The sequence below is a fragment of the Podarcis raffonei genome, chromosome 2 (assembly GCF_027172205.1).
Source record: "Podarcis raffonei isolate rPodRaf1 chromosome 2, rPodRaf1.pri, whole genome shotgun sequence".
NCBI classification, from domain to species: domain Eukaryota; kingdom Metazoa; phylum Chordata; class Lepidosauria; order Squamata; family Lacertidae; genus Podarcis; species Podarcis raffonei.
The window spans coordinates 99,319,697-99,342,071 of record NC_070603.1 but is presented as its reverse complement, the minus strand read 5'-3'; the positions used below and the strand labels follow the sequence as shown (position 1 = coordinate 99,342,071).

The 22,375-nt window shown below is 44.2% G+C and overlaps 1 protein-coding gene across 1 annotated transcript in view; it reads right to left on the bottom strand.

The window, feature by feature from the left end:
• SUCLG2 (succinate-CoA ligase GDP-forming subunit beta) overlaps nt 1-22,375 on the bottom strand; it is a 212,720-nt gene that overhangs the window by 51,872 nt on the left and 138,473 nt on the right. Inside the window, exon 9 of the mRNA XM_053378249.1 lies at nt 22,144-22,286. Within this exon, the coding sequence (XP_053234224.1) occupies nt 22,144-22,286 (143 nt within the window). The remainder of the gene's footprint in view (nt 1-22,143; nt 22,287-22,375) is intronic.

Sequence of the window (22,375 nt, the reverse complement as noted above, 5' to 3'; positions counted from 1 at the left end):
CCACTGATCATCATATCTGGTTTGCTAATCAAAATGCCTACTGTTTCGTTGTGTGGTTGCATGTAGGTAAAGGTAAAGGTACCCCTGCCCGTACGGGCCAGTCTTGCCAGACTCTAGGGTTGTGCGCTCATCTCACTCTATAGGCCGGGAGCCAGCGCTGTCCGGAGACACTTCCGGGTCACGTGGCCAGCGTGACAAAGCTGCATCTGGCGAGCCAGCGCAGCACACGGAACGCCGTTTACCTTCCCGCTGGTAAGCGGTCCCTATTTATCTACTTGCACCTGGGGGTGCTTTCGAACTGCTAGGTTGGCAGGCGCTGGGACCGAACGACGGGAGCGCACCCCGCCGCGGGGATTCGAACCGCCGACCTTTCGATCGGCAAGTCCTAGGCGCTGAGGCTTTAACCCACAGCGCCACCCGTGTCCTCCACAGCGCCACCCGTGTCCTCCACAGATGAGGCTAACACACACACACAGCTTTTCTGGAAAAGGAAAAACAAAATCACATTACATAGAATTAAACACATATGCAATCACATTAATGGTCCTTCTACAAGGCAAGAAACCAAAAATAAAGGATCGAGGCGGTTGGGGAGAAAGGAGAACCATAAGGTATTAGGCAAAATTCAATATTCAAGAAGTGGCCAAAAGAGGAGTTCTGAATGAGACACAGAAGATCAATACCTGGTTCTGTTACTCACTTGACATGTGTCCGTAGAGAAATCATTAGGGTTTACATTTTCCAATTTAGCCTTTGATATTGAGTGACCTCCTTGGTCCTGATATTTCAGAGGGGAAAAGGAATGGAAGTGCCCATCGATTTCAGATAAAAATGGTGGGTGCCGAAATGCTTTGGGGGGGGGAGGGAAAAACCAAATGCACACAAAGACACAAAAGAGGCACAGACAGAGTAGGCAGCCATAGGCGCCCATCTCATGTGAGCACAGCAAGCTGAGGTCGATAATGACAAGGAGGACTTGCTTCAGTGTCCCAAATCATCACTCCTACACAAAGGACTCTTGCAGAAGGGCATGTAAGCAGCCCCTTGAGAAAAGCATAACACTATTCCTAGACAAAAAGCACTGCTGTTAAGAGAAAGAGCAAGAATCTTTATAAGGCTAAGTAGGATGCCTCTTTGTCCATGTGGCTCAGCTTGAGCTTGGCAGATTCAGGCAGGTTCATTTGGTTTTCCATTGCTTTGACCCTTTCTCTTTCAAAGACACACCTTCTCATCTTTGCACACTGAGGGAAGTGGCCTTTTGGAGCAGGGATGGAGAAAGTCTTGTCTTCCAGGTGTTGCTGGACTCCAACTCCCATCAGCCATAACAAGCGTGGCGTATCATGGGACGAACGGGAGTTGTAGTCCAGTAAGTTCTGGAAGACCACAGGTCATTTTGTTATGGCTTGGGCATTTGCAGTTTCTTCGAGCTTTCATATAAAACAAAAGAAAGTTCCTAAACACCAGAGTCATAAAACGTCCAACAGAAACCAGATAGTGATCTCGAATATAACTTCCGCTAGGAAAGTCAGGGGGACGCGGGTGGCGCTGTGGGTAAAACCTCAGCGCCTAGGGCTTGCCGATTGCATGGTTGGCGGTTCGAATCCCCGCAGTGGGGTGAGCTCCCGTCTTTCGGTCCCAGCTCCTGCCCACCTAGCAGTTCGAAAGCACCCTTAAGTGCAAGTAGATAAATAGGTACCGCTTTATAGCGGGAAGGTAAACGGCATTTCCGTGTGCTGCGCTGGTGCCGGCTCGCCAGAGCAGCTTCGTCACGCTGGCCACATGACACGGAAGTGTCTCCAGACAGCGCTGGCCCCCGGCCTCTTAAGTGAGATGGGCACACAACCCTAGAGTCGGACACGACTGGCCCGTACGGGCAGGGGTACCTTTACCTTTAGGAAAATCAGGAGCAGAGAGCTCGATCCTTGCAGTGGACCAGATCCAGTGGGCCCAAGTTTGACAAATGGACAGTGTTGCCCACCTGACATCACAATGACAACAAAGGAACAATCTGCAAAGCACCAAAAAACAGCTGGCAGTCAGAGCTTGTGGAGAGCTGTGCTCTAGGCTTTGCAAGACCTGACGGTCAGTGAAGCTCCACCACAACACCCATCGCTTATGCACAAAGATGTCCATATTTGTTTATACAGATAAATAGGTGCAGCCTCTACAACCCTTCCCCCTCCCAATGTTTATGCAAGGAAGTTTTACTATTTGTCGAGACAATTCTGGGCAACACTTTGGAAGCTGAAAAGCAAGTTGCGCGCACAGTAAAGTTTAATGGCAAATATCAAATTCGCCCTGACCTTTAAAAATATTTACAAGAGGGAAAAATGGATTATTATTATTTTTTAAGCCTAAGAGAGAGTAGCACTGTGATATAATTCAGGGAGAAAGGGACACACACACACACACACACACACACAAACACACACCAACAAATCATCCGAACTGGATAATAGCTTCAAGGTAAAGTTTGCTTACACTTGTTGTGATAAAAATACGCATATAAAACATGTGTGGAAAATTGGTTATGTGGCAGAGGGAAAATTATGGGAGAAGTATGAAGTGGAACAGCACAAGGCCCTAAAGAGATTTTATGAACAGAGCTCTTGGTATGACTTCTAAGCCCAAGGGTGTCCATACAGATGAAAACTATGTAGATTTTCTCTGCACAAGTAGCAACAATTTTATGCTTTCCCACATCTTCAAAATATTTTACTGATACTGTTTCTTCTGTGTCATTTTTCCTGCTGCGACGGCTCCCCCCCCCTTTTTTTACTCTCACGGTTCCTTCCTCCCTCGCCATCTGGAACAAAGGTTTCCCTTCTTGAAAATATCTTATCTATGCTACAGTGAGTGTTCAAACCGCCAGATTGCTGACAGCCATGAAGGAATGCTGCTGGCCCTCATACACCTGGTGAATGCCCTGGAATGTCAAAGGGCAAACACGGCCACGTGCAAAAATGGTACATGAAAGTCCATCACGGAAAGGACATTTCTGTCTGATGCTGGGGATGGGTGGGTCTAATGCACCCTGGCTTTACCATATGCAAGTGAAGGGCATGACTGGAGAATGGATTCTGGACACTTTTTTTGGATTCCATAGCCCACTACAGAATTTCAGTGCCCATCCCTAATCCTCATGTTGCCTACTTCTAATCAGTGGTGGAGCTCCAAGAACTTAGGTAGAGGTCCTCCGCTGGATAAAGGACCCCTGACCATTAGGTCCAGTCGTGGCCGTCTCTGGGTTGCGGCACTCATCTTTCTTTATTGGCCGAGGGAGCCGGCATACAGCTTCCGGGTCATGTGGCCAGCATGACTAAGCCGCATCTGGAGAACCAGAGCAGCACACGGAAACGCCGTTTACCTTCCCGCTGGAGTGGTACCTATTTATCTACTTGCACTTTGATGTGCTTTCGAACTGCTAGGTTGGCAGGAGCAGGGACCGAGCAACGGGAGCTCACCCCGTTGCGGGGATTCGAACCGCCGATCTTGTGATCGGCAAGTCCTAGGCTCTGTGGTTTAACCCACAGCGCCACCCGTGTCCCTCCGCTGGAGAGAAGATATATAAACACATGAGCCTTTAAAATGATTGTTCGCAATATGCAAACAACGCCATGCAGCACCCATATTATTTCAGTTCTTATCTAAGTCGGAGCTGACCAGGAATCCCTTTGATACCGGGACACAATCTCAAAGCAGGTGAGTTCAATAAGCTGTGCAGTTATTTTTTTACTTCTTTTTGAGAGGGGTGGGGGCATCACTTTCACCGCATGTTTGAAGCAATTTTCTCGAGTGACAGGCTGTGTTTTGTCTTACTGAACATTTAACCTCTAGATTTGGACAGCACACATTTGGCTTAGCCACATTTCTTTAGGGAACACTGGAGTGGTTACTTCAAGTGACAGTTTTCTAATTATTCTGTCAAGCATCAATCTGTGAAGTTCTACATTCCTCAGAGCACTGACTGACTGGGCAATCAGCACCTTACTTATAGCCTAAGTATCATCTCCCCTGGAGCGCCTGCCTTGCCAAAGGCTTGGGGGGGGTGTGTCCGAGCATACACACGGCAAAAGCTGCCAGTGCGTATCATAACATGCTGCCAGTGCGTATTCGCACCCTAAAACCAGTAGCTTAAGATAGGCTGTTTTGCATATGGCCGCTGGCTGAAGACTGATGCGAGATTAACAGCAGCAAATGGACATCGCTAGCAAGAGCTCCAGATGGATGCCCTTGTGCCTGGATACCACAGAAGACAGAACGCTGAAACAGATGGACCATAGTGTGTCTCAGCATAGCAAGTATGATTGATTATTTAATTTATATACCGCTTATTATTTAACGTATCTTTAACCGGAGTACAAAAAACGAAAGCGACAACAGACAACTTGAACAAAATATTACAAAAATACACAGCAACATATAAAAACGTTATACTAATACAAAGTCACACACACACAAGTTCATTTTCCTTCTGACACATTAATTTCCCTTCCTCTCTCTTAGCTTCCAGGTTCTCATCCAAGGTCCAAACAAGCTCCCTGCTCACCCACAAAAGTCTGACAATGAGAAGAGTTTCTGGAAACCGCAGGCATCACCCTAGAGTCTCATTCTAGCCTTGTTTTTTATGGGCAGGCCCAAGGTGGATGGTACTTCCTCAGGCTATGCTAGAAGCTTTGGTTCTCCAGTTGTTGCTTGGCTCCTTTAATAGATTTTTGCCACTGACTATTCTGGCTGTAGCTGATGGGAGTTGGGAGTCTAAGAAAGTGTGGGGAGCCACAGGTTCCCCCATCTTAGCTTACACAGAATGTACATAGTTACTGCTTTCTATATAATTTTGTACATCTGCTTATCTATACTGTGGTACCTCGGGTTAAGAACTTAATTCGTTCTGGAGGTCTGTTCTTAACCTGAAACTGTTCTTAACCTGAAGCAGCACTTTAGCTAATGGGGGCCTCCTGCTGCCGCTGCTGCACAATTTCTGTTCTCATCCTGAAGCAAAGTTCTTAACCCGAGGTAATATTTCTGGGTTAGCGGAGTCTGAACCTGAAGCGTATGTAACCTGAAGCTTATGTAGCCCGAGGTACCAAAGTAATTCCACCTGCTTTTGTAACATCAATCTTTCTATAGTAATAACTCATTTTGCAAAGTATGAGGTGAATTTTGACTCTCAGTGGTTCTGTGGCCACTGCGTAGCTCATCTGTGGCTCATCTGCGTAGAGCAGGGATGGGGAAAATTTGACTCATGGGCCTAATCAGGTCTGACAGGCCATTTTAGACAAGCCACCGTGCTTTTAAATCCTGACAACCAGCTGAGAGGGCTTTAAAGTATGTCAGGCATAGGAATGGGGAGATCCCTACTCGGCCATGAAGACCACTGGGTAACCTTGGACCACTCACCAACGAGCAATCTATCCTCACAGCATTGTTGTGAGGATAAAATGGTGGCAGAAGGTGACAACATACACTGCCTTGAACCCACTGAAGGAAAGGCAGGATACAAAATGAAATCAACCAGCCAAATCAATCAATCAAAGGCTGTAGGTTTGAGGAGACTCACATCAGCCGCTTCTTCCAGAGCTTCTAGTTAAAAATGGGGACAGTCAGAGCATCTTGTTGCTTGATGTGCCTGAGGCCTAAATCACAGTTAGGACAAGATGTATATTGGGAAGTATATTGGTTTGAAAACAAAATGGGTAATCAGTTGTAAACTGAGAGCAATCGTTTGATGAAAATTTTTATTTTGGAGATCCGCTTTATACCAGACCAGGAAATCAGGCTCTTCCCCTGATCTGGTGGTTTTATTGTTTTTGTTTTTTTGTAAATAATTTTATTGAGATTTTTCACAAAACTTTAACATATTCAGAAAATTCAAATTACACTTTACATTTTCAGTTTAACCCTCCCCCCCCAACGACTTCCCCCAACTTCCCTTTCTGGTTTAGAGTATATTATTTCTGTTCTGCATATAATTTTATGTACCTTCCATGCTAAAATAAATTTATTTCCTAATCTATTCTTAACCTCTTATTCCCTATTTGTATTTACTATTTGTATTTGTTCATTGTAAGTGTATTACTCAAATCCTGCAAGTGAGTTCATTTCAATGTATTGCTTCTGTATATATATCTTAAAAGGTTCCCAATCCTTTTAAAAGTCATTATTGTTAATTATTGTGTTAATTATTTGTTAACCACCTTCAAAGGGTTATATACTGGTGAAACTTAACAGTGTAGATGGTTCTGGTTTAGTAATTTTTAAAAACCGTCATTAGTTCAAAGGACTTCTGTGGCTTGTGATAAAAACAAAATACCCCGCTGCCAAATAAGGTTTTCTTCTAAGTATCGCACAATACGAAAAAAGTATATAAGGCTATATGAAAGTTTTGATTAAAGGCAAATCTTTCACAATCCACAGAGCACATACTCAATCAGGGGCTGAAGAGGAAAACCTCTAGAGAGCTGGAGGAACTAAACAATTCTGGTAAGGTTTCTGTGACTTTCCAGCAAATAGTAATTTGCTCTTTTATATTTCTTCAATGAAAAGCCATGCATTGCAGTCCCAAAACCTTTAAATCAAATGATTTTCTGGGCATCAGGCATTCAAGTTTCATCACCTACTATAAAATATTGACTCTGCACATTCGTTCCCCTCCCTATACCCTCTCTCTGACTTACTCTTAACAGTAATTGATTTCTTTTTTCAAAGACTTGCCTCTGAAGAGTCCTGCAATAGGATCCAGAAGGCCTAGCTTAATCGGGACTTAGTTTCAACAAAATTAACTTTGCAAAATAAAAATGTTGTCAGTAAATAATAATAATACTCTCAAAACAAACAAACTTAGAAAACCCAATTAGTTAACAAGCTCCCTTTTTTTGGGTTCAGAGAAATGTTTATTTTAAGAAATCTATCATTGTTACATGTTTTCTGTCTTAATGTGCTTGCTTTAATCACGTACAGTTGACATTACCTTGTCAACAAGAATAAAGCTTCACAAACTCTCACGCTTAATAAAACTCTCAGCTGGAGTTCATTTCTGAGCACAACTCAATCTGGCATGTGCTTACAAACCAAATTAAAAGATTTTTCTTCTCCCCTTTGAACATCGCCTTTTACTTTTCTGTAAAACGACCTTTGGCTCGGCCCAATATGTTCGCAACTTCGTGCAAATGCAAACGCCGTCCTTGGGACAAACGTGACCCGGTAGCCTTGCTGGTAAACTTATCAGGCTGGTTGATGCCGTTTTTGTAACGGAGGCGGGAAGACGCGGCACTGCCCACCTCCACCACCGCACTCCCAAAGCCAGGCAGAGACGCTCTGTGTGGGTGGCCCGCAGTTCAATTCTAATTGAGGGGAAAGAATTGCACAATCAAGCCTTCACGCACACAGGCCTCAGCATGGATCTCCGAAAGGAGGGCTGTGTGCCTGCTCCGCCACCACTTCAATTGCTCTGCCACCCAAGTAATTGTCTGAAATGGCTTCTGCAGAGCCACCAACTTCCTCTCAGATAATGTGCCTTCCCTTTACTGCGCAACAGGGATTTTGCAAAACGCGCCGTAAATGTCTCCCGAACATCCGTCATCAAAATGCACAGGACCTGCATACAGTCACGCTTTTTACACAGTGACTATTCAGTTACCAAAGAGGGCGCAGGGAAGAAATGTGTTTTTACTCTCTTCTAAATGGTTACACCCCTGCCTTCCCTCTCGCCGCACAGCGAAGACTAATATATAAGGTACAATTCAGATTAACAACAACAGCAACACAGAGAATAAATTCACACAAACATTACCTGGCGGATTTGAGACCCGCTATGTCACTCTTTTGTACATTAGCTTGCATTTTTGTTACATTGCCAGTTTCTGGAAACTTATAGAGCAGGGAAGGGAAACCTGGGAACCTCCACATATTGTTGGACTACATCTCCTATCAGCCTCAGCCAGCGTGGCCAATGCTCAGGGATGATGGGAGTTGTAGTTCAGCCACATCTGGAAAGCCAAAAGTTGCCCATCCCTGCTTTAGATCTCCAAGCCAGTTCTCCCCCACAAAAAAACCTCCAACTCCTGACAACAAGTCAGAACCCAAATATGAAACTTTCTATGACACATGTGCAGATAAGTCCCTGAAAATATTCACCTGCCACAGAACATAAGGCTTCTCCCCCCCCCCTCTTTTTTAAAGGTATTTACAGTGCAACTCTATGCTTGGCTGTGCCATTTGATTCCAAGATGTCTTTCTCAGACGTGTTTCTCTACGGTTGTATCCTTGATCACTCTGAGCACCCTTCCCCAACCTGCTGCCCTCCAAACAGTTTGAACTAAACACAGAATCTAATTTGATGCCACGACTTCAAAGAGCTCTTTTTAAATTTAATAAACAGAGAGATATTTTGTTTGTTGGAGAACAGAGCACACAGCCTAACAAGTTTTCTTTCCTTTTCCCAGAGCGAACAACAACTAATACAATGCTGTAATTAAACCACCATCCCTGAGTTGCTTCAGACGTCTTAGAAAGATGCATCCTTTTGCCCGGGTTTTCCCTGACCCATAAAATTGGACTCTGCTATTGCTGATTTTCTCTTTTCGTAAAATACTGCTTTACTGGCTTTCATGTTGTATCTCTGTTTTTATGAAACTTCCTTCCTTCCTTTTATGCTTGCATCTCTGTATATGGGCTTAGAGATTTTTAAATATAAAACGTTTCTGAAATGCTTTTAAACAAACAAAAAAAAGCTTTGGTAGTAGAACAAAACTGTAGCCAGCACTGATATCCTTATGAAAAATGTAGAAAAGGGAAATGGATTTTCAAGTTACTACACAGTTCATATAACATGGCTCTGAAACCTTCCCCTAAATCAAATGCTCTCATTTCCCCTATGTAAGGCAAATGCCGTTTTCATCTTTCTCAAGTTGCCCCCACCCACGCTCCTCTGTCATCCCCTTGCCACAAACACTGCTTACGTTTTGCTGTTCCTCAGAGGCAACCCTGCTGTGCACATTGCCACATACCACAAGGGACTTTGACTAAGGGCAAAATCAAATACATAAGAAGAGCCCCGTTGGGTCAGGCAAAGGGACCCACCTAGTCCAGCATCCTGTACTCACAGTGGCCAGCCAGTTGTTCATGGGAAACCCACAAGCAGGACCTGAGTGCAACAGCACTCTCCTTACTTCCCCTCCCCATTGCCCTTGGTGCATAACACGCGGGTGGTGCTGTGGTCTAAACCACTGAGCCTCTTGGGCTTGCTGATCAGAAGGTTGGCAGTTCGAACCTGCACAAATGGGTGAGCTCCCATTGCTCTGTCCCAGCTCCTGCCAACTGAATAATAATAATAATAATAATAATAATAATAATAATAATAATAAACTTTTATTTGTATCCCGCCCTCCCCGGCCGAGACTGGGTTCAGGGCGGCTAACATCAACTATAAACATTGATATAAAATAAAACAATAATTAAATCACCTCTTAAAAACCTAGCAGTTTGAAAGCACACCAGTGTAAGTAGATAAATAGATACCGCTGCGGCAGGAGGGTATACAGCGTTTCCATGCGCTCTGGTTTCCATCACGGTGTTCAGTTGCACCAGAAGTGGTTTAGTCATGCTGGCCACATGACCTGGAAAACTGTCTGTGGACAAACGCTAGCTTCCTCGGCCTGAAGCGAGGTGAGTGTCACAACCCTATAGTTGCCTTTGACTGGACTTAACCTTTCAGGGGTCCTTTACCTTCTAACAAAATACACACAGATTAACTTCATTCATACAATTCACATTTTCACTGATGGTTCTATCTTTATGCTGGAAAAATTGGGATTATTCATTCAATGGGAACAACTGCCCATACTCCTCTCGCACTGCCGCCTGTGTATGCCCTTGCCTGAAGATCATGTGCTACTGCTCCAAATTTTGTTATTTTAGAAAAGGACAGATTTCCTTCAGTCTAAGAAAAGACTAAAGAAAGTGGAAGTGGACAAAGACTGGATGATGATGATGATATTAAGTATTCACACACAGAAAGTGTGTGAATGCAGAACAGCAATTTCACCCTAAATTCCTTGTCTGGAAGCAAACCAAATCAGGCCCACAGGCAACCACCTGTATCCGCGCTCTGTGGTTAAGCTGTTCATACCTATTTCAAAATAAAAGGGATTCAGCACCTGTAAAGAATTTTAATGGTTAATTAAGCCTTGATGGCATCAAGCCTCGTGTTAGCATGCTTCTGCTAGTGCAGGACTTTGTGGCTAAGTTTGACGAAGCCTCCATTAACACCCCCCACTCTAAGCAAACCATTACATCTCCATTCATCAAATAAAAAGGTATTAAATCACTTCTCCTTCCAATGGCTTGAAAAATGCCCACACAGCAAATGAAGGTTCTACCTTGTAATAAGGAAGGACAGTGCACTAAATCATGGCAGAAAACGCCTGCTCCCCCAAAAGGAGGGAGGGGTTGGGAAAGGGAAACACTGGAAATTAAATGCACTAAATGCAACAATACAAAATGAAAACCGCTTGCCTGAACACCCAGTTATTTGCCGGTAAAACAAGAAAGCAAACAGAATTAAGACTAAGCATTGTGGCAAAATCGCAGATTAAGTGTTTTCTATTGTATTTTAGTATTTTTATTGAGTGCCGTGCAACAAAAGATGGGTTTAAAATGCTGCTAAAAATAAAGTGTAAATCGGAATGTAAAAAAATAGTTTATTTCATTGCCCTTCTCAGGGCTCAGTGGCCAAACTCTGAACCAGAATAAGCCCCCTGAAAGCTCTTCCAGCAGTGCTTCACAATCCACACAAGTGTCTCTTCGTGTCTTGTGGCCTGGGCCTAATGACAACATCCTTATTCTGACCCATAAGCGTGGTGTCTCCTTCCAACAGGAACCCTTCCAACAGTGGGTGAAGAAAGAGCTGTGAGTGGAGCAGGGGCCTTTCCCCATCCTTTGGACCCCCCAGGAAACTCAACAAACCTGCTAAAGCTGGAATTAGGTGTGCAGAGTGCAGCTGAATGCAGCTAAGGGCAACCTGAGGAAGGACCATCCACCTTGGGCCTCCTATAAAAAGCAAGGCTAGAGTGAGAGACTAGGGTGATGTTCACTGTTTCCAGGAACTCTTCTCATTCATTGTGAGACTTGTGTGGGCAAGAGTTTGTTTGGACCTTGGGTGAGAACCCAGGGCCTAAGAAGGAGGAAGGAAAACGATTGTGTCAGAAGGAAAATGAATTGATATTCATTAGTAACTTGTATTAATATATTTTTATATGTAACTGTATTTTTTGTAATGTTTTCTGTAAGTTGTCTGCTGTTGCTGCTTTCTTGTATACTGCTTAGGGATATTTTTAATATATTAAGCACTATATAGACATTAAATAAATCAAATATAATATGAGAAGGCCTTACATGGCGTATATCAACTAAACTTGAAATTATGTGCCCCAGATCATAAAGGCTTTTCCAGGGCCAAATTCTGAACATTTTCCACATATGGTCTATGAATTTTGTATTCAGATATTCCTTTGATGATAAGGTTTAAAGCCTTGTGTATGTGGGTGGGGGGCTGCAATCTGCGGCATGTGAGAAAAGTCTTGGTTAATATTGCCTCAAAAATCCACAATGCACAAAAGTCTGTTTCCTCTTCCTGCTCAGTTTCTGGCTCAACCTGTCTTAGAGTGAATCTTCACCCTTAAACATGGCTGTATTTCATTGTATTCCAGGGCTGAACAACCTCTCTCTCTCATACAGAAAGGAGGTACAAAAAGCTCACCTCACACCATTTTGTGTGATTCTATCCTTTTTCTGTCCTTTTGGATGTGGCGGCCATTTTGTGCTATGCCACATGTCCACAGCAGTCACTTTGTGATATGCCACCTACCCCATGCCAGCCATTTTCTTACTGGTACCCACAACCTTTTCTCGAGATTTCCAGTGTGTCCACTGTCCTCAAAAGGTTGCCAACCTCATCTGTATCATCTCTGTTTGAATTTATGAACCCTAGAACTATGTGGAGTCACACTGTTGGACCACCCAGCCCAGGAATGGATGCTCTCTTGCATCTTAGACAGTGGAGATGCTAAGGGCTGCATGTAAGACATTATGCACAGCGTGACCTCATCCTAAGCGCAAGTCCCTCTGCAGGCCAGGTGATGTGGGCCATAGTTTAATCGTATTAGCCCTATGCCCATGGGTAGGCAAACTAAGGCTCGGGGGCCGCATCCGGCCCAATCGCCTTCTCAATCCAGCCTGCGGACAGTCCAGGAATCAGCATGTTTTTACATGAATAGAATGTGTCCTTTTATTTAAAATGCATCTCTGGATAATCTGTGGGGCCTGCCTGTTAATTTTACCTGAGTAGAATGTGTCCTTTTATTTAAAATGAATCTCTGGGTTATTTGTGGGGCCTGCCTGGTGTTTTTACATGAATAGAATGTGTCCTTTTATTTAAAATGCATCTCTGGGTTATTTGTGGGGCATAGGAATTCATTCATCCCCCCCAAAAAAAAACATAGTCCGGCCCCCCACAAGGTCTGAGGGACAGTGGACAGGCCCCCTGCTGAAAAAGTTTGCTGACCCCTGCCTATGCCTTTGTTGAAATAAACTTTCTTTTCTTCGCCCCAGCTCTCCTCCAGCTTCCCAGGAACTTCATACCGCGTTCCTTGCATCGGGGGGGGGGGGGGAGAGAGCAAGTCACAAATGAAAGACGCTTTCATGCTGCGCAGAGGAGAACTAGGCAATGAGGCGTGTAAAAGATGCATGGTTATTTGAATCGGAATGCAAAAGGCTTGTTAATGACCACAGAAAAATATGGTTGCTTCTCTATTACCTAATGACATGCAATCTGACAATTCAAATAAATCCGCTGCTGACATACCGCGTTACATTGAGAAGCGAAGGCCGTTGACATTTTGCTTCATTCATTACCGTCTGCCAGCAACGGTATACCGGACAGCGGGGGGTGAGGGTGGGGGAGGGACGCATCCTCTTAAAACAAACAAACAAATAGTAGAAGTCTTTACAGAGTCATTGGGTGTCAGGAAGTGTAATCCATAAAAAAAAAAGCAAAGGCATTCTTCAGTCCTGCTACATTCAATGCAGCTCAAGCGCCTTGATGTGGACTGAAGTCTCATTGATTTCAATGGAGCTCAGGCACTTTTATCTTATCTGGACTACGCCCAAGAAATGCAAAAGTCTTTTATGAGAGATTGATTTAAACATAGCAGTAATGAAGAACCCTCTTTAAGGCTGCCTCGAATTGCCTTGAGCCAAGCAACTTGGAACAGTAGTTGGAGCTGCCATGAAGATTCACCCACAGTGGGGAGGGGAGAAAAATATACTTTGGGACAAAGCTCTTCCTACTGCAGACAGCGCCAGAATGAGCCTCAGTCAGGAATTGGTACTGTTAATGTACATGCGAGATGTAGAGTCCATGGTTGGATCTTCTAAGGTTTTTTGATCTTTTAACAGAGACTGGATTGGAATAGCAGCGCTAAAATAGGTGGTGTTTAACCCTTCTTCAAATGCAATTCTCTTTACCACCCCACAAAACTGGGTCTCCAGACTCATCACTGCAAGCAGCTTAATGTATTTTAATGGAAGCCAGAGGTTTTCTAAATGGGAGTGGGGGCAGGTTCTTCCAACTTCTACGTCAATTGCAACAGCATACTTATTTGTGATGCTATATTTCTCCCTCCTCTATCTCCACTTTCTATTTTTTGTTTTGTTTTACTAAACATCTAAAATATCATTTATTTCCTCTTCCGCCATTTGACCTCTTCTGCGCTTGATAATCAGAAAAGCTGCCCATTATGCTGCAGAACAGGCTGCAATTTTAGGGAAAGAAATCCAGAAGAATTGTTGCTTCAAAAGGAAAACAGCAGTGGTAAGAAAGTATTTTTTAAAAGGACAACTGGTATTATTTTTATACCCGCAACAGCTCCTGAAATAAGCAAATAGCAGAAATATTTAATGATACCTTCTTTTCAGGATTCTGATCACTGCCTGAGATGTTGAGAAAATGGAAAGCCAAAAGATCTCCAATTCACACACACACACAAGATAATGGCATTGATGTTCCCCTGCCATTATTTTACCTTCGCTGCCTTAGACAGAAGTGATTCGTTGGACAGGAGTAAACAAGCTTAAGAAAAGTGACATGAATAAGAAATGCTTATTCCATATTCAGAAAACAACAGTCTGTGTTTGGACTGAGGCATGGCTGCAGAAGAAAACAAATTAAGCTTGTCATCAATTATTCCATTTATGGGAGCTAACAGATGCCAATAGCCAACATTTTACAGTGTTGGAGAAATGTCAGTCAATATAATCTCCTCTGAATACGACAAGTAAACAGTTATTAATAATCAGCTGGTTTGATTAAAGGTCTAATGTTACTATTGACCATATTCTAAATATTATAAGTAGAAGCTTCTGTTCCGTTAGCAAGAGATACAGTGCTATTCCTGCCTTTTCAAACCTACTTTTAAAATAACATTACCTCGTTTTAAACAGAGAAAATTTCAGAACCCACCTAGTCCTATAGTGGTCAACCAGAAAGATTACAAGAAAGAGATGAGGGCAATAGCTCTCTCCCACCATTGGTACCCAGTGACTGCCTCTGATCCCGAAGATACTATAAAGCCATCATGACCAGTAGCCATTACCAGACTAGTCCTTGATAAAATTGTCTAATCCCCTTTTAGAGCCACTGAAGCTCGTGGTCATCACCAGAATGATCAGTTAGAGGGATTTGCCTGACCTCCAGATAGGTGGGTCGATACTGTTTACTGGGGTGGGTGTTAGGAGGCAGCGAGGTCTGTGCAGAGCAGACACACCAGCGGAGACCATCTGGCACTCCTGCTGGGGTGTCTGCACTCCACTGACCTCCCTGCCTCATTGCTTCTCCTTCCAGTAAAGAGCAGTGACTCCCCTGTCAGGTGGTCAGGTAAGCACCTTTGCCCCACCATGCTGTCCACTACTGGCCATCACCACATGTTGTGGTGGCAAATATGCAATGTTAACAGGCATAAAAAAATGTGACATAAGTTTTAGAAATCAATAAATATTAGGCCATGGGTAGGCAAACTAAGGCCCAGAGGCCGGATCTGGCCCAATCACCTTGTAAATCCGGCCCAAGTACGGTCCAGGAATCAGCGTCTTTTTACATGAGTAGAATGTGTACTTTTATTTAAAATGCATCTCTGGGTTATTTGTGGGGCATAGGAATTCATTCATTATTTTTTTCAAAATATAATCTGCCCCCCCACCAAGGTCTGAGGGACAGTGGACCGGCCCCCTGCTGAAAAAGTCTGTTGACCCCTGAATTAGGCTCTTCCTTTGTGTTCTCTGATGCTATGAAATGGGGTGGGTATTCACATAGAGATTTTTCACTGGTTTCTCCCAGACTCTGGAACAGGAATGATGGATTTCTGGCTCTCCAGTTCTTGATGAACTACAATTCCCATTGGCCATGCTGATTGGGGCTTCCTCCCTTTTGGTTTTTCAGTGGAGGATAAAGACCGCCTCATTTCTGCAGGCATATGATGCCATGGCAGTTTGGCTTCCTATACGGCTATCTATCTACTTATTTCACTTCTTATGCTGCTATGGGTTTGTTTGTTTTTTTAAAGCACCACTTTAAATTTATTGATGTCATGTTTTAATTAATTGTTGTTTTGGTAGTTATTTTGTTAGCTGCCTTGGGTATTTTATACAGAAAAGATTGATTTTCTTTTTTAAGCAAATAAAGAAGGACTAATCTAAAGCAGATTTTGGTCCAAGGGCAAGATTCTAAGAATTAAGAATGCGCAATTGACCACAGCCAAGCATTAGACACGCTCAACATAACCTGAATCAATCACTTGTCTCTAGTAGGAACTCCACTGCTATATGAGTGTAGAAGAACAGCCCTTCTGGATCAGGTCAAAGGTCCCAGCTTGTCCAGCGTTTTGTTCTCACCATGGCCAACAAGATTATGGGAAAGCCTATAAGCAGGACCCAAGCTTAGACCAAGCCTACAGCGAGTGTGTTGCAGTCACATGCAGAGGTTTGTGTGATCCTTTTGCCTCATGGAAAGGAAACAAGAGTTCACACAGGTCAGTCCTGAGCAGAGCGGACAGCCTCCCCTGCTATGCTTACAGAGGAGTTGTGTGAGATCTATGTCTGAACTTGATCACAGAAGCATCAGTGACCTCGAAGAAACTTCTTTTATTACTCAGTTTCTTGTTTACAGAAAACCATGCCCCTGAAACAGTGAGGGTTTGTTTCAACATGACGGGCTTTCTGTATACTGATAAAAATGTAAAGGTAAAGGGACCCCTGACCATTAGGTCCAGTCATGACAGACTCTGGGGTTGCAGCGCTCATCTCGCTTTATTGGCTGAGGGAGCCGGCGTACAGCTTCCGGGTCATGTGGCCAGCATGACTAAACTGCTTCTGGCAAACCAGAGCAGTGTACGGAAACGTCGTTTACTTTCCTGCCGGAGCGGTACCTATTTATCTATTTATCTACTTGCACTTTGACGTGCTTTTGAACTGCTAGGTTGGCAGGAGCAGGGACTGAGCAACGGGAGCTCACCCCGTCACAGAGATTCAAACTGCCGACCTTCCTAGACTCTGTGGTTTAACTCACAGCGCAACCCGTGTCCCTTCTGTATACTGATACCATTGCTCAAATAATCAGAAGGAAAGAGGAGAGCAACTTACAGAAACAAATTACAACGCAAGAAGTGTCTAGAAATAAATGGATTGTGAAGTCTGATTGTCACAACAATGTCAGGTTATTATTTTCCCACCCCACCATACCAGATATATAAAGATTTCAATTCTTGGATGCAATTAGCCATCCCCATTCAGTAATAGCCACTGAACATTTTATCCTGGCAATGTCAACAATGCTTCCCAGAAGGGAATGCCTGAAAGTCTAATGACAGCCCGTCTTCAACCTTGATGGATATGGGGAAGGATGAGAGAGGCGTGGAGAACGTTTAGCCAAGCCATGCTCTCCCTCTAGCTTTCTAAAAACAGCATCCAAGGAAGTCATTACAAGTAAACTTCCCCACCCACACCTGCCCTTCTTGTCATCTGGACGCTGCACTAAAGGTGAGGAGAGGTCTTGCTGCAGCTGTGTTTTGAGCCCTGAAGCAACTGGTGCCTGGAATGGTGCTCTGCTGCTGCCCTCCTGACAGCAGCATCGCTGTGGACTGGGACGGTGTGGGGCAGAGGCAAGATCGGGGTTGTGCAGGCATGCTGGCAGGGCCAATCGGGTGCTCTCACTACTGCACAGCTCTGATCTTGCCTTCACTCTGCCCCCGCCCCATCCTAGTAAGTCGTAGCAATTCTGCCATCAAGCAGAGCAGCAGCACCCCTCTGTGCTGTTCACTGCTGCCTTTAGGGGTGGGAAAGGCAGAGGAAGAGGAAGAGGAAGAGGAAGAGGAAGAGGAGGAGGAGGAGGAGGAGGAGGAGGAGGAAGAAGAAGAAGAAGAAGAAGAAGAAGAAGAAGAAGAAGAAGAAGAAGAAGAGTAGTAGTAGTAGTAGTAGTAGTAGTAGTAGTAGTAGTAGTAGTTTGGATTTGATATCCTGCTTTATCACTACCCGAAGGAGTCTCAAAGCACCTAACATTCTCCTTTCCCTTCCTCCCCACAACAAACACTCTGTGAGATGAGTGAGGCTGAGAGACTTCAGAGAAGTGTGACTAGCCCAAGGTCACCCAGCAGCTGCATGTGGAGGAGCGGGGAAGCGAACCCTGTTCCCCAGATTACGAGACTACCACTCTTAACCACTACACAACACTGGCTCTGCAAATATAATAATACAGTGGTACCTCAGGTTAAGTACTTAATTTGTTCTGGAGGTTCGTTCTTAACTTGAAACTGTTCTTAACCTGAAGCACCACTTTAGCTAATGGGGCCTCCTGCTGCCGTCGCGCCGCCGGAGCACAATTTCTGTTCTCATCCTGAAACAAAGTTATTAACCCGAGGTACTATTTCTGGGTTAGCAGAGTCTGTAACCTGAAGTGTCTGTAACCCGAGGTACTACTGTAATAATAATAATAATAATAATAATAATAATAATAATAATAAATAAATAAATAAATAAATAAATAAAAATATCACTGTGGACTGGGACGGTGTGGGGCAGAGGCAATATTAATAATAGTTTTCACTGTACCCTCAGTGTACATGGGTGTGCTTTATAGAGTGTAAGAGTCCAGGCCCCTGCTGTGAAGAACTTACAATCTAGAATTTGACAAAGGAGGAACAACAGAAGGAGGGAGGTTGGTAGAGACAAGGCTGAACAGGGAAGCAACATGCAGTTGTTTCAGTAACATGTGCTTAGGCTTAGTTGCACACTGAGTCACTGAAGGGGATGGGAGGCACTAAAGGATAGTACCAAAGGCTTCATGGAAAAGGTGGATTTTGAGGAGGGATCTGAAAACAGGAAGAGGTGGCTTCACACAGGTCTACGAAGAAGGAGACCTTCAGGTGTTGGGTGCTGGTGGAGCTGGAAAAGTGAAGACAGGGATGTATTGAGATAAATCAGCAAAGTAAGTAGTGGAGGGTAAGTCCACGGAGGGTTCTGAAGGTAAGGACAGGGAGCTTGTGCTGGATCTGAGAGCAGATAGTATAGGGATTTGAGGAGTAGCTTGGCTACAGCATCTCAAGACTACAGCATCTCAGGGAATGAATGTCCTGATGCTGTCTGTCCCAGTCTTAAAGGGCCAGCGGTGGAAGGCCAAACAGTTCTTTTCAGCAACATAAACACAAGGTGATTTGAGACAGATGAATGGGCAGAAGAGACAAGAGGAAATGTAAGTGGAGCAGGAGGATTTTTAGAAAGGCTTTGCGTTCTTGCCTGTTACGTCCCAACAGCTTATATGGTGCCTTGACAACTGTCCCACGCTATTGGAGTGGTGATTATGAATAAGAGGCAATCTGTAATTCTTCTTCTGAAACCATGCATAGCTGATGCATGTCTGCATTGAACAGGAGACAGATCACTTGAAATGTATTGATGAAAATCCCAATTCGGCTCCGCCTGCAATATTCCTCATAACTTTCTGTGTAAAGGAAAAAGTGACGTAATCTCTCTGGTGTGCACAACCACAGCAGTGGCACGAGGGGCAACACTTAAGCCTCACTCTGCAGGGCCAAAGGGACAGGCAGCTCAGATGCACCTGATTTAAACGGAACTGCAGCATGAATATATTTAATATATATTTAATATATATTTAAAAAGCAGCAACTCAGGAAGCATTGGAATGGTATACAGAGGCATACAGTCAAAGCCAAAGAGGTTAATATTTTTCCTTTTTTTTAAAAAAAGGATGATGGCAATAATTTCTGTCTGATTTGAAATCTACAGTGGACAAAGCCACAGGCTCCAATTGTACCTACCTGTCAAGGTCTGACATTCCTATTAGCAAGGCGCCCAAGGGCAGACACCGCTTTTAGCAGGGCACTTATTTTACAAAGGATGGCAAAAGCCCAACTTGTCCAGTGGGATGCTTTATGTACAAAAAATAAAAGTGAAAGTGAAAACTAAAAAGACATATTCTGAAAAGCAGCAGGAGGCAAGCTGGAGGAAGAACCGAGAAAGTAAAAATGGAAAGAGTGAAAAAGAACAAACGTGGCGAGCGAGGGAGAGAGGCAAGCTCGAGGTGGCCAAATTCCCTCCAACTTACAGAACAGGAAGCATTTCTATCAGAGAGCCAAGTGGATAATATTAATTAAAAGAGATAACATGAAGCAGAAAAAAACAAAAGGAGCAGATGAAAAGAAATCAGAATTATTAAATAAAATTGCGACGGATTAAAAAGAAAAAAGAAAAAAACCCCAAACGGAATAGACACTATGATCAAATGCACCAGGCCCTTTGATTCATTTGCCACAGAAAGTCTCCAGCAAAGCCAGGAATTGAAACTTGATGTTTCTGAGATGAGAATCATAGAATTGTAGAGCTGGAAGGGACCACGAGGGCCATCTAGTCCAACCCCCTGCAGTGGAGGAATGTTTCGCCCAACATGGGGCTCAAACCCACAACCCTCACGTTCTACCAACCGAGCTGTTTGGCGAACAGTGATATTAACAACAAGTACAAAAATCCAGTTGTGGTGTTGTTTCTTTGGCGCCACTCACATTGAATCATGGAACGATGCCAGTCATTGCTGCAGTAATAATCTGAATATGGGAAAAAATGTAGGCAGAGGTAATTACACTAGTCTTTGCTGCCCAACTGGCTCAGTTCATGCCCCTTTTTACATACAGTGGTTTGTTTGTTTAGTCATTTAGTCGTGTCCAACTCTTCGTTACCCCATGGACTGGAGCACGCCAGGCACTCCTGTCTTCCACTGCCTCCGCAGTTTGGTCAAACTCATGCTGGTAACTTTGACATACAGTGGTACCTTGGGTTAAGAACTTAATTTGTTCCGGAGGTCCGTTCTTTACCTGAAATTGTTCTTAACCTGAAGTACCACTTTAGCTAATGAGGCCTCCTGCTGCCGCCACGCGATTTTCGTTCTCATCCTGAAGCAAAGTTCTTAACGCGAGGTACTATTTCTGGGTTAGCGGAACCTGAAGTGTCTGTAACCTGAAGCGTCTTTAACCCAAGGTACCATTGTACTCATCTAAGAACAATGGAGCTGCTTTTCACTGCATTGTGATTCCAGGCTGTTGGGAAATTTATAAATACCCCAGTCATATATTCCCCATCAAGACTCCTGTGCTTCTCTCCTTCACGCCATTAGAATATCCACATAAGCTACCCAATAAAATGGCATTACATGACTGGCATGGTGAGCAAGTGTGAAAGCAGTCTGCATATATTCTGTATTCAGATGCTCATTGGATTGCAGTGGTGCAGGAACTCAATGGAAGGGACCCCAAGTTTCATCTGGTACAACTCCCTGAAATGCAGTTATTGCAGCTAAATTCCTGACAGATGGTCATCCAACGACTGGCTAAAAACCTCCAATGAAGGAGAGCCCACCACCTTCTGAGACAGCCCCACAGAAATGGCTCCCACACAACTAGTAATGCATAAAAGTGTGGCTTTGGGAGATAAGACTTACTGGGCTTGCTAGCTTCAAAATGCGATGGCTGTGGTTGATATGGCCAAAGGCCTACTCAGTTTTATGACACGACTTCTTCCTTACAGTTTGCTTACATTGTGATACAATCAACATTCATCTGCCTCAAAAGACCATGGAGTGTGCCTTCAAGAGTGAAGTCAAACCCCAGCGTTAGCAGCACTGAAGTGACCTCCCCAGGGTGCAAGCCTGGGCAGTGTGTATGGAGGTCCTGGGCTGCCCAGGTGACAAGACCCTGCTCCCAGCCTCGCTGATGTGGTCCAAAGGAAAACAGAACACTAAGTTTAGCATCAGGAGTTGCTGGAAGGAGGCCTACAAGGAGCCATCCAATCATCTTAGGGATTCTACTCTGGATTTATGTAGGGTTTACTCCTTAGCCCTTTCTCCTCAAAAGATATCCTGCAGAGCAGTGGAGATTTAGGATCAGAGTTGTCCTTCTCCTACATGGGTGACCTTCCCAGGTTGAAGAGCCCCATCTGCCCCTCATGCAATCAATATATTTAAATATTTAAAATACAATAAAATCGTGTTTGAGTGAAAAAGTGCTTGGTGTTACTTCCAAAGGAATCAGAACAATGGGATCACAGCTAGATTTTGTGTTAGACTGTGAACCTGAGCTGAAGCTTTACAGAAGGTGGTGACCTCACTCCCGTGATGAAGCTGTGGTTGTGAGCGGCCCAAGCACACATAACAACCTGGGGCCAGATGCATGTCTCCGAAATCAAAAGGGGTGTTGAGACAGATCAGTAGGGCTGGGAATAACTTTGTGCATGCACAAATGGGAGATGCCTGGGACCTTGTGCATGTGAAGCTACCAGTCCACAGAGCTATGGCATTTCCTCTCAGTGCAGGAGCTGTGCTTCCATGAGCTCTGCTACTTTGGAGCACTGCCACTGAGCCATTAAGGCCCTCCTCTTGTAGCTGAACAGGATTGAGCCAAGGAGACTCAAACTGTCACAACTTCAGAGAGTTGCTGCATTCGATGCTACTCAGTGCACACTTTTTGGCTTTATGAAGACAAACATACGAGTGTGTCGAGAAAGCGTCTGTGCAGAGTCAACAGGCTTTACCTTGGGATCAGCAGTGAGCAGTTTGAATGCTTGATATACTTGTGCTTCTTTCACGCCTCCACCAAGATCCAGGAAGTTGGCAGGCTTTCCGCCATTAAGGGAAATGATATCGCACGTTGCCATAGCAAGCCCAGCGCCATTGACTGCAATTAAGAGAATCAGAGTTGTGCATTTTAAAATGGCGAGATGCAGACTCGTAGGGATGTCGTTTAGAAAGTGCCACTACCACTAC